This window comes from Dendrobium catenatum, unplaced genomic scaffold (genome assembly GCF_001605985.2).
Source record: "Dendrobium catenatum unplaced genomic scaffold, ASM160598v2 fragScaff_scaffold_621, whole genome shotgun sequence".
In the NCBI taxonomy this organism is placed as follows: domain Eukaryota; kingdom Viridiplantae; phylum Streptophyta; class Magnoliopsida; order Asparagales; family Orchidaceae; genus Dendrobium; species Dendrobium catenatum.
Window position 1 is genome coordinate 18,531,991 of NW_021319083.1, and position 12,891 is coordinate 18,544,881.

Consider the following 12,891-nt stretch of genomic DNA (forward strand, 5'->3'; position numbering starts at 1 on the left):
TTGATACATCTTTTTTCAAATTAGTAGGAACCCTAAACTTAAAAATCGGGTTAATAAATCTAAAATAGAAAAGAGGATTTACATACATAGCTCTCAAAATATAGATATTTACATATTTAATACTTGAATTTTACTATTTACATAGATAACATCTAAAACATTAAAATAAAAATAAAAAATAACACCCTCACCCCAATAAAATATTTAAATTTACCCACTATTGTTTAGCTTGGTTGGTGGGAGAGTACGGTTGGGAACTCCTCAATCCGTGCTCGATTGCCTTAGAGCGGCAACACCTCTTAAGTGGGTATCAATTATAGTGCTTTCATTGTTGTCCATCACACCATCCTTCACATGCCATTGGTTCCCCTCGCTCTCCTCTTCATTTTTCTTAAGCCCTTCAACGACAAAGAAGTGAGAATTACATCATAGCTCTTAGGCAAAGGCACTAACGGATCCCATGACGGCTTGATTCGATTGAGCTCGCAAGCGAAGGCATCAATGGGCCAATTAAAGGTGACATCTATTAGAATTCATGGTGAGGACATCAGCGGATCAAAGTGATTTGCATAAAAGGAGAAGTTGCATTGGCGATTTGTTCAAGAATTTGAAGTCTTGATTTAACTTGTTGGGAGAAAGCATCAATGGGCAAAAATAATAAGAATGTTAAAGATGTGCTAAATATTATAAATAATAAAATTTAGATATTAGATATATTTGCCCACATATTTAAATTCCCCATTTAAAAAAAAGGATTTATATATATGCCACTTTACAATTAACCAAAATTTTAAAATTTAAATTCTCCATTAAAAAAAAGTGATTTACATACATACCACTTAAAAAAAGCGGGGGTTGTTTGGCATTGCTTTTGTGGTTACACCAGAGTTGCCACCGATCCAACTCGGTCCCTGACTTCTCAACTAGTCAGCAGATTCAACGGTCGCGATCAGATGAAGTTCGGAATGGATGGTCGATGCCAACTCGAATCGGACGGTCAGATTCCGGATTTTAGTTCTATAGTTCACTTAAACATAGAAATCGTTTCGCTTCTTCTGTTAGCTAGTTTCTGAGAAGATGACGGAAGAAGGGGATGCGTTCTCCGACCTATTTCCTCCCTCCGCCATTCTTTAACAAATCCAAGCAATTTCAGCTCTAATGGCTTCAGGTAAATCTTTCTTAGGCGGCCGAAGTTTCAACCTTCTGATTTTGTCTGTCTTCAACGCATCCTGCTTAGAAAATTTGCTGCTTGATCTTGCATTTGGTTATCTGTTTGACCGTGCATTTGGTAGTCAAAATTTATCTGAAGCTTTAAGGGATTATGGGATTTTGAATTTTATGAACTAAAAAACTTGGTGCTCTCCAATTTATGGATTCGATTATTCAGGTCTCAGTTTTGTTTAAATATTTGTCTGCTTCGTGGTTATTGTGGATAAAAATGCAAACTTTTTATTAGGGCTTCCACTTGAGGGTTTGAGGGTGGTCCTTCGTGGTTATCTAAAGCTTTTTCAGCTGGATGTTTGCGTTTTTAAGTGGGAAGTATCTTATAATCCCTATTAAATTCAATAATCAATGTGTTGATATGGGTAATCTTAATGAAAGATGATGAAATGCAAACTTTTGCTTAATATAGCTATGAATGTTACCAATTAAGAATGGGATGGAATATTTTCTGTAGTAGTTGGGAAAAGCCTGCAATTTTGATCATACGATGCATTAATCGTTTCATTTATTTTAAGACTGTGCTTGATTTTGCAGATATCAGCATTTCAACTCCTCCGGAGCTGGGATGGTCCTCTCGTTTGATAACTATGCAGTTTATGGGAACCGAAAGACCCTGGTTGAGTGAGCTTATGAAAAAACTAGTGTTGTGCCCTCTTCTGTCCTTTCTTCCAAAGGTTTTTTTTACCCCTTATATTGATCCTTATTAGATCTGTATGGAAATCGAGTTCGTCCTGTCGCTCCATTTGGAAGTGCAAGCAGCAAACCTTTTGATGATCCTGCCCTCATTCATCGCTGTTTGCCAGATGAATTACTTTTTGAGGTATGTTCCTTTATAGAAGTTTTATACTACGTGATTTCATTCCATTCATAATTTACATGGACTATAGTTCCTCTATTACATTTGATCTGCATAGCTTGCAGTTATTAGGGAGCTATTCTATGTGTTAGCATAGTTCTACGAATAAAACTAATTCAAGGTAACTCATTGATAGTTTTGAGGGTGGCCTCGCCTTCCAATTTAGAACTAGTAACCTTCATCATTAATTTTGTTTCATCATGTCCATTGTTTACAAATTTTTGTCTTCTACCTAGAGTTTCCTTGATTGTAAGCCTGTTATAGAATCCATTTGAATTGGTTTCTTTTCTTATTTGGGAATCCCTTACTCCTCCTTACAAAGCCATAGATTTTTTTATTTATTTTAACTTTATTTATAGAGGATGATAGGATCTAGGATTTGCTAATGTTTAACACAATTATTTGCACAAAACCATGCAAGCAAACACAGATTTGCGGAGCACAAACAATTTAATGTTACAACTATCAACTGCTTTCAATGAAAATGAAAATTAGAAGAATTTTACTTCGATGATAATAGCCTTCTACAGGAAATAATATGTCAAAATTTGGAAGCATCAAAATCATACAATCAATTGAAAATCACATTATCATAGAAATTTATTTTGCATCAAATTAGACAAAAAAGTCAGTCATTCATGTAAACCAAATCAAGACTAGAAAATAGAGAAACATTACTAGTAAAAAAATCAACAAAACCAATCCGTTTGTTTAATGATAATTTAATAGTGTATCAAAAAATCATTAGTCTCCCAGTTGATCAAAGAAAGGAGTGGATGAAATAGGACAACCAATGAGAAGTTTCTTAGAAGTTATCTAGACTGACTTTACATGCCTCGTCACGAAGTCCCTTTACATGATTGTGAGTCCAGCTAGACATATAAGAAAAATCAAATAGAAGCAGTGAAACGGTGGTAACAAATTTAAATGGAAATGCATAGCAATAATTCCTTATGGAGTTAAGTTCTAAATAATTTAGAAGCATGTAAACCTTGCATTAGGAGTTTGATGTCTGCCTACCTAAAGTTAGATCTTGAAGTAAATGAGATACAGAACAATGTTATCATACTATAGTAAAACATTCTCTGACAGAATCTGTTAGGAAATACTTGGAAATCCCAAGTAAAACTGCTCTGTCTGGGCGTCGAATCACGCGACATATGCAAGAGGCGGAGAGTTCCGCCTCTGTTTGTTCGTAGGCCAGTCCCATATGGACTGGTTGGACTAGTCTAACAGAATCATAAAGCTTCCTTATTGTTTTTTGGCAGCCGCCGAATTTACCACACAATTGAGCGCATCCTGTAAAAAATATCAAACACTGATTCCAGAGTATTAAATCCATTCAATTCATGAAGTTATCAAACTCTTCCTATGTATTTAAGGTTGACTAGCTTCTGGGGAGAAAGACATGCTGTTGCAAATTTTCTTTTCATCTCAGCCTTGAACTGTGATTCCTGCTTCACACTTTCTTCATGTCAACGTTGAATTATGATCTCTGCTTGACTTTGTTCCACTTCTCTAAATGAGGGAAGAAGCCTCAATCAGTGAAGTAAAATCTGTTGTCATGTAGGCATTTTTTTAAGTAGCAATTTAATATTGCATTTTTTTTTACCACTGAATGGTATGGTAAATTTAATTTAAGAAAATTGTGCAAGAAGCAATTAAACTCCTTGTAGAATTGAAATTATAATGAATGTGCATTAAGTAAGAATGAAATAAAGAATAGATGTAACATGATACTGTGAAGAAGTTTGATTCATGAGCTAATTCTAATGAATTGCTAATTAAAAAAATGTAAACTTATCAGTAGGGCTGCAAGCAAACCGAGCCGAGCCGAGCCGAGTATGTGAGTGTTCATGTTTGAGTTCGCTTATCATTAGCTTGTTCAAATTTGGTTTATGTTTGATTCGAGCTTTATTATTTGTGTTCATGTTTGGTTCGTTTAATTTAAGGGTGTTCATGTTTGGTTCATGTTTGGTTCGTTTAATGTTTATCGAGCTTTAAACAAACAAGCCTTAACGAGCTATGTTCGTGAACATATTTAACAAACAATCTATTGAACAAACAAACATTAAATTTGTTCATGAACATCTTAAATAAACAATCTAGCAAGCATAGACAAATATGAAATGTCTTTTGTTCAGTAAATTAAATTTATAATAAAATCAAATTTCTATTTAAAATGAAAATATGATTAATCTTTATGAATATATTCTTAAATGAAGTTTACCTGTTGCATTTCTCTCCATTCGAGCTTTTATCGAGCTTAATGTCGAACTTGTTCACAAACTTCAAATGATGTTGTTCGTGAACATAAATGAACTGAACAAATTAGTGTTCAAGCTTGTTTATTTAAGGATGGAGTATTTAAAATATTGTTCATGTTTGTTTGTCTAGTTAGTTAAACGATCACAAACGAGCTTTAATCGAACCGAGCATCGAGTAGCTCGTCGAACGCTTGGTTCGCTTGCGGCCCTACTTATCAGTTAGTGAAAATTGACCAAGGAAATACAGGGAATTTACCAATCATAATAAACTTTCATTTGAGTTGCATGGAACATTAGCATATAAAAAAAAAAAAACTCAATTGAATGCAACAACAAGAGCTATTATGAGACTGGACAGCATAACTTGAAAGAAGAATTATTGCAAATATGAAAAATATTTGATTAATCAATTATTGGAAATATGTTGTTTAAGATGAATTATTATGTCACCTTCAGATTTGCATATTTAAGTATATCCTTTTAAATAAAATTTCAGGAAATTTTCCTGGTTTTTCTCTCTTAATTTAGGAAATCCGTCTACAATATCCACAAATTCTAATGCAAAGCAACAAAATTGTTACTCCTGTTTAATTGCATTCAAATTTGTTACTCGTACCAACCTTGGCATGTGCACAGGAAAGCATGTTTATTTAGGGAAATATTAAAATGAAGGTGGGATTTTAGGGTATTGATTATCTCCTTTCTTGATGTCGCGGACCTTACCACCAACTAAATTTTTGTCCCCTCCCTAGCTCGCTTGCTTGTTTCATTGCTTTCTCTTGAACACTCCCTCTCTTGATGTATTACTGGGAGCGACAGGGGAGAAGACCATTTTATCCTTCTTCGTGAAAAATCTAAAGTAAATGGTGTGGATTTGGAATCACGATTCAAGGCTTAGATGAAGGAAGTGTGACAATGTATCATAATTAACCTGACGCCTCAAGGAAAATTTGGAACTGCTTATTTTTCATTAAAGAAGCCTAACTTTATATATATATTTGTGTGTGTCTTTTGATGTCAAGATAGAGACTATTTTCATGAAAATTTTCCTAGTTAGATAATTGACAGGATTCGTTAACTTATTACATTCTTGTGTTAGGAAATTGTATTCGAATTCATATTTCTAATTATCATTGCAAACATCCTCTTTTTGCTCTCTATGCAACTATGGGACCTATGGACTACCTTTTTATGTAAAAGAAAGCCATCCGTCAGGTATTTTTAACTTGCTGAAGGAACTTATTTTCAATAAGAGAAGAGTTTGTAGTTTGTATCATGGCCTCTCTCATTCTTATCATTTCTAAATAGATATCTGACATAAATCCCCGTTATTGAATGGTAGTTTAGTTGTTATATGGCCATCTAGCATCCTGCAAGTCTTTTACCACTGGAATGCTTTCTTAGCTCATGTCATTTAGTGCTATTCATCAACTCATGCATTTATTTTCTTCTCATGGGTGCCCATTTTGATAAGCTACCAAGACAATTCTCCTATATGCATTTATTTTGGCTCTGCAAATATAACATATTAAATGAAAAAAAAAAGCCTTTGGTTCATCAATTCATGTATTTATTTCTTTGTTTTGGGTTCCCATTTTGACGTTGCTGCTAAGACAGTTCTCCTATTGCATTTAGTTTGGCTATGCATAATATTACATATTAAATGAACAATTTTTTGGTCTTTGGTTAATCTTGCTTGAAAACTTGTTTTGTGAAGCCCCCTTCCTTCCTAATGTCAGCCACTAGAGCCAAGCATACTGGTAAATTTTTTATACTAATTGTGCTGTTTCTTAGTACTAATGCAATGTGGGAATATGAATATGTTATATGCACTTCGGGTAAGAATTGTAATATCCTTTTGGAAACAAGTTTTCACTTTATCTTCTACCACGACTAACTGACATGAAAAAATTACTCTACTGTTCTATTATGTTTTTGTCTCCATATTGAAGATTATCTTCTGATTCCCTACTCATCTAGCAATCCTGACAATGTAGTTTGTTGACCTTTTTATAAATGGATATTGCTTTTTTTTTTTTTTTTAGTAATTTTACCTGTTCTCATTTTTTTTTTTTTTTAAATTTTACCTGTTCTCATGTTGTTGTGTTTTCGACAATCATAATCAGGTTTTTTCCCGAATGAGTCCATACAGTTTAGGGAGGGCGCATGTGTTTGTCGCAAAATGGCGATATACTGTTCGCAATCCTATTTTGTGGCGTAGTGCATGCCTGAAAAGCATGGCAGTAATAATATAGATGGATAAGTTTTTTTCTCCATAGTATGCTTGTAATACCAATTTAAAACTCCTAATGAAGCTTTCTGGAGCATTGACAAACTACAAAATTGTGCAATCCATGTATGAGTGTTCATGGGAAAGATGTGGATTCACAGGCCAAGGATTCGACATGATGGTATGCTTTATATTTTCTTAATAGTGTTACATATATATATATATATATATATATATATATATATATATATATATATATATATATATATATATCTTTGATGTTATTCGTATCTAAAGTTTTAATAAATTTTCATGTGTTATAACAAGAATTAATTTTTGGATACATCACTTATGTTTTCTTTTTTTGTGATTATAAGTGTGCTATAGTAACTGCTGAATTTTATCTCAGTGATATTCTTTATCATTTTTATTGTATGCTTCATTTAATTCAGCTGCTACCTTGTCGAATTCAGAGATGGGCTGGTCAATATAGTTTAAGTTTAAAAAAAAATTTAGATGAATGCTAAATATTTTAATAAATCCTTACCGTTAGCTCCTCACAGTTACTGATTGAAATTTACTTATACCTTGTTGAAGTTTTCATTATTATATAGTTTTTTCATTATTAGTTAGTATGATAGATCTTAAGCTGCTATTTTTCCTCTAACAGGTCTTTATGTGAGCAGAAATACTTACATACGTACTGGAGTTGCAGAGTGGAAGGTCACTAATCCGGTCCATCTGGTATGGTTTATTTTAAAGAAGCTTTAGTATTGTGATATAGTTTAGCTTTAGGTATTTTGCAGTGTTGGCCTTTAGCAAATGATTTCTGAAGGCCTAAAATCCAGGGTTTATTGCTCCTAGATATGATATTTGAGAATTTTTTATATTTTGGAGTTATTTTTATAAAAAAATCTTCTATTATTATTTGTTCCAAATATGAATTTCAGGTTTGCTACTACCGTTACCTCAGATTTTTCCTAAATGGCAAGTTCCTGTACAAGGTATTATAGACTTGCACATTTGTTCTTATATATTAGTTTATCTTCTAGCATCTATTCGCTGATTCCATTTTTTGTTAACGTTTAGATTTCATCTCAAAAAGTTAAAGAGGTAGCAAAAATCATGAGTCGTGCATCTAAATCTGAGTGCGTCTTCAAAGGTGACTATACACTTTCTGGTGAGCAGGTATTTTTTCCGTTTATTTTTTCTACCTGTTTGAGTTTTTGCTGTTAAAGCACCAACACCATATAATGTCACCAATCAATCCTCCCCTTTTCTTCTTTCCTAGCAAAATCATGACTTGTTTTTTATTTTTGCAGATTGAAGCTGTTCTCTTGTATTCAGGCTCACGCAGAACTGTTCTTAGAATGCGGCTGAGGTACTCAACAGATGCATATTGAGCTAAAAATTTAAATTTTTTGATATTATTTTCATTGTTTTTTCTGGGAATTTTATTTGGAAATTCTGAATTATACATCAAAATTGTGCCAAACTCAGAACTTTGAATATTTTGGGTTGTTTGTTGAATCCTCCACAGTTGTACTAAAGTTGGTGGTTCTTTACAGAATTAGGGGAACCACGGTAGGTGCGAACAACCGGCTCGACATGTTGAGACTTGTTACCACTGGTGTGAATGAGTCTGAAATAAACAATGATGGTGATGACATTTTAGGAGTAGTTGAAGGGTGGCAGGAAGATGAGACACATAACCCTGATGTGCCAGCTACTTCACATAGGAGGGGCTTGTCACCCTTTGTATTTGTTCCATTTGAGGAGGTAAGCCTCTCTGCTTCAGAATTCTATTCAAGCCCATAAAAGTTAAGAAGGGTCCTCCATATCTGCCATTTTTATTCTTGTTTTGCAAATATTTAGGGACTTCTCGTTGTTGTCTTTCTTCTTAATATGAACTACTTGATATTAAATTAACACTACGCACATTTGTTTCAACCCATTGAGGGGTCCTCCATATCTTCCACAATTACAAGACATAACTACAGCTCATTCTCATTTTGGGCTGAAACTATATTATCTCCTTTATTCCAGTTAGTAGAAAGGACCTTGAGTAAAAAAAATAAATCTAAATGTAAAAAGATTATCTTGAGAAATTGTAAGAATGGGAGTTGATTAATATTCCTATTATAGGTGATGCTATAACAGGCAATTATACTCAATTTGATAAAATTATTGGTCCTAAAAGAATTCCATAATTTTACTTGGGGGTGATTGTTTAATTCAAAGGTGTGTGAAACTCAATGGAGTTATTTATAGTGATTCTCCTACTGTGAAAAAATATTTTGTGTTAGACCTGATTATTTTGAAATTTTTTTCATAGTATTCCAGTGGTTTTGCTCTACATTTGCTTTGGCTGTTCTATTTCAGATATATTTAGGTTTAGTTTGGAACAATTTTTGTTTCTGCTCTTAAAGCAGTTTTTTAGTACAAAAATTAAAAGATTTGTACTGAAAAGCTGCTTTAAGAAGCAGTAAAAAGCTGTCCCAAATGAAGTCTTAGTATGTGTTGCAGAGATTGCTGCTTTTAATGCTCTTTTTTTTAATATTTCTGGTGGCTGGATCAAAAACGTTCATGGATTTAAATTTCATATTTTGCAGGTGGAAACTTCCGTCTTGAACCTTCCTGTTGACAAGATGGACTACTTCGTTCCAGGCTGAAGTTTTTTCAAGTACTGGTTACTTATTATTTGTCATATATGCTTGATCATGTGCTATGGGACTAACTTTTGTTGCTTCTGTGAATGTTTTTCTTTTTTTTCTTTTTTGGGTTATGTGCTTCTATGTATGCTATCTTATAACTTGTAAATAGCCGTTAATGTGGATTTGTTTCTGCAAAAAATCTCTTGTTTTGGTACTATCTTAGTTTAAGGAAGTTCTTTGTAGTTATTTATGAAAAAAGATGGCAGACCTGTTAGAAGGACCATTTTATTACTTGCTTTGTTCTTTTTTGTTTAAGGAAGAAAGTAACTATGTACAGGAGAGAGGCTATTCTATCTGGTTAAGGATCTTCTCTGGTTATTTCTGTAATTGCATTTGTGGAATTTCTTCTGACTTTGGGCTGATTTGATTGCTTGTGATTAGCAAACATGTTTTAGAGTTAGGATTAATTCTGCTTTCTACATTTGAAAACTTTATTAGTTTAATTAAAAAGAATAGTGAAGTAAAGTAGATTGAATCAGTCTGACCAGCCCAAAACCGGATTAAATGATTAGAATTGTGTTGTTACTCAGTACAATTACAATGGTGTTTGGAGTCCACACTCAGAAATATACGTATCATCATATTATCATGGTCTTAGGTTTCATTTAGGATGGCTTTCTTATTATTTCTTAAAGTTTAAGTAATTTTTTAATAAAAAATTAAAATTTTTATGCTAGAAAACGGCTTTAAGAAGTCGTAAAAAATTGTCGCAAATGAAAGCTTAGTTTTGTTTGCAATTTGATAATAAAATAGTGTGATAAGGAGCTATTGTCTATTCGAAACTGTACTAACTTTTTATTTAGTTTATAGTTTTCAATTTTCTTATTAGGCTTTACATTTTTTTAGGGGAGAAGTTTGAAATATATAAAACATGTTTCAAGTTTATTGAATTGGACAACCTGTCACAACCACACTATTAACCACTTTAGATTTTAATTAAGGCTTGGTTTTAGATAGCTTTCTTTCTGCTTCTTAAAATAAATTTTTAATAAAAAAATTAAATTTTTATATTATAAAATTATTTTAAAAAACAGTTGTTTGGAATGATTTTTTTATTATTTCTTGAAGCATCTTTTCATCATTAAAAAAATAAATTTTTTGTATTAAAACATTATTTTAAAAAGCGAAAAGAAAGCCATCAAATGTGAATCTAGATACTTGATATTATGTAGATGGCTAGTTGAAAATTTTGATTGATTAAATGAAGAAAAAAAAATTTTGGGTAGAAAAAGGATATGTTCCAGATGATAGCTCTTTGGCTTGCAGGATTGTTGAAGCTAAAAATAACTCATGTTAAAAAAGATTACTCAATATATAGAAACATTGTTTAGCTTGCTAAACAGTTCATATTTAGCTAAAACAATGTGTTTAGCTTCGCTAGATCGTTCATATATAGCTTGTTCATGAATATAAACATAAAAATATTTTTGCTCAATTTTGTAGCAAACCAAATACTGATAATAGATTAACTGCATATTAATAACTATTAAAAAATAAATTTAGCATCTCAAATAATAAGATTAATGATAATAATATTGATTTTTCTGGAAAAAATATTAACCTTGGTAGCATCACGAACGATAAAACAATACATGCCAGAAAAAACTAGAGAGTAATGATGTCCATTAATGCTGAGATTACAATAAAAAAAAAACTTAATACAAAGTTGTACAAAAAAGAAGAGCCTGCTGCAAACTCTTATGAAAATCAGAAAGGCCACGATGAAGGAAAAATAAATAAATAAAAGTTGAGTTTCTTATTAGTCTGCACGAGACTGACCAGCTCTAGAAGAGAGAATGATGCCAACAATAAGACCGTAGAGGGCAAGAGCTTCAGCAAAAATAAGAATCAGAATCATGCCCACAAAGAGCTTCGGCTGCTGAGCGTTGGCCCTGTCAATGAAGAACCACAAACAAGCAAACCAATATATTATAAAAATGAAGAATTTTCAAAAGTTAAGGCGTCTGTTTTAATGATGGTTATTTCATGGTTTCAAAACATGTTGATATAGTGAAGCACCATGAACTCATTTGAAAAAAGCAAGATCAATGGAAGTCCCAGAAGTAATGAGGTTCGTAAGCCCAACATACTTCACCATATTATCATGATCAACACCAATCGGCATCTTTATAACAAGTATTAGGGGTTGTGCTTAGGAATACTTTTCCTCCATATACTTGTGGACCACTACATGATAGAGCTCTGTATTGGGTACTCATATCCGCACCCATCCACACATCCAATCATACCCAATGTGTATGGGTGGGTATGGATATGCCCATGACCTCGTGAGTGGGTATGGGTGGGTACTCAACATCGAGGGATAAACCGATTTACATTGTTAATTATCGTATGCCGTATATTACACGCAATCCTCACTATGCAAAGCGCAGCACTGAACTGCACTGCGACCACAGTAAATTCTGATGTATCTTAAAAGTTTGCTGTCATAATAAAGGGCAACAAGCCTCAAGACCATCAGTTTGTGGTGAACTGCATTCAAAAAGCGTGGAAAGTGGATGGATATGGGTGGGTACAGCATCCCGAAAGTCACCATGAATAGGCGTGGGTAGAAGAAGTCCGCCCGTGCAAAGTATGGGTAACCACTAACCAATGAGTACCCAACTAGGATCCCATGTAGGACTTTGCTACATGAGCCTTTTCAAATCTTTATCCGATTTAAATTTTAGCCTAACAATTTTGACATTACCGTTGCTGATATCTTCCGATCTTATTGACGAAACATTTATTATCCTATATGCATATCCAAACAATAAGCCTATTTTTATACAAAACTTTCCTTAAACGAATGATACTCGCCCAGCTTTTCTTGATACAATCATTTAGCTGTGTGCCATTCTTAGTTTTCTAACAAATCCATTTTAAAGTTTTTCATTTTGTTGCACTAAAACTTATTTATGACTGGTTTCTTGGTTACAAAACCCAAAGCTACTCAATATAGTCGGCTTAATTGATGTTTTAGATCATCATCTTAATGTATCCATCAAATTCTTTTATCATAGTACACCTGACGATCATCTTCAAATTTAAACATTTAACTTTCCCTCTAAAGCTTTAACATACGTCCTCTATATCCCCTTTTTTCATATAACAAATTCAAAATATTTAAAATTCATCACACCTACATATCACTGGATCCTCCAACATTTTTGACTTATTAATATATATTTCATATCCACTTAAATTGCAGACGCATTGGCATGGACAATATATCAAGAATAGACTAAAAATGCATTGAGGGCAATGTTGCACCAATACACTTATTTATGAAGGCATGTTGTATCCGATACACGGATACGCCTCTAATACAGCACCGATACGTGTCGCATACGGCTTTACCGTATCCAATTAAAATACTATTTAATTTCAAAAGGACACGCGTATCAGATACACGTGTCTATTGAAAAATAAAAAAAAAATCCGAAAAAAAGAACCATCGTATTTACTTCCGCGGCTACAAGCGAGGTTCTCTCATTTTCGAGATGGATTTGAGTCTCTTGATGATATGGAAATATTAGAAATTGCTAATATTTCAGTTGATGAGCCTAAATTAGAAGCTATGATATTTATTGAAGATGA

General features: G+C 33.1%; 1 protein-coding gene across 1 annotated transcript; it reads left to right on the forward strand.

Annotated features, from left to right (window-relative positions):
• Positions 1-1,016: 1,016 nt before the first annotated feature.
• Positions 1,017-9,609, forward strand: LOC110112337 (F-box protein 7). Its single transcript, XM_028695226.1, is given in 12 exon segments — positions 1,017-1,168; positions 1,759-1,845; positions 1,932-2,044; positions 6,474-6,590; positions 6,663-6,717; positions 6,720-6,758; positions 7,248-7,321; positions 7,528-7,581; positions 7,667-7,765; positions 7,900-7,958; positions 8,146-8,356; positions 9,190-9,609. Coding segments are annotated over 12 exon segments (978 nt in total). The 5' UTR covers positions 1,017-1,158; the 3' UTR covers positions 9,250-9,609.
• Positions 9,610-12,891: the final 3,282 nt, after the last annotated feature.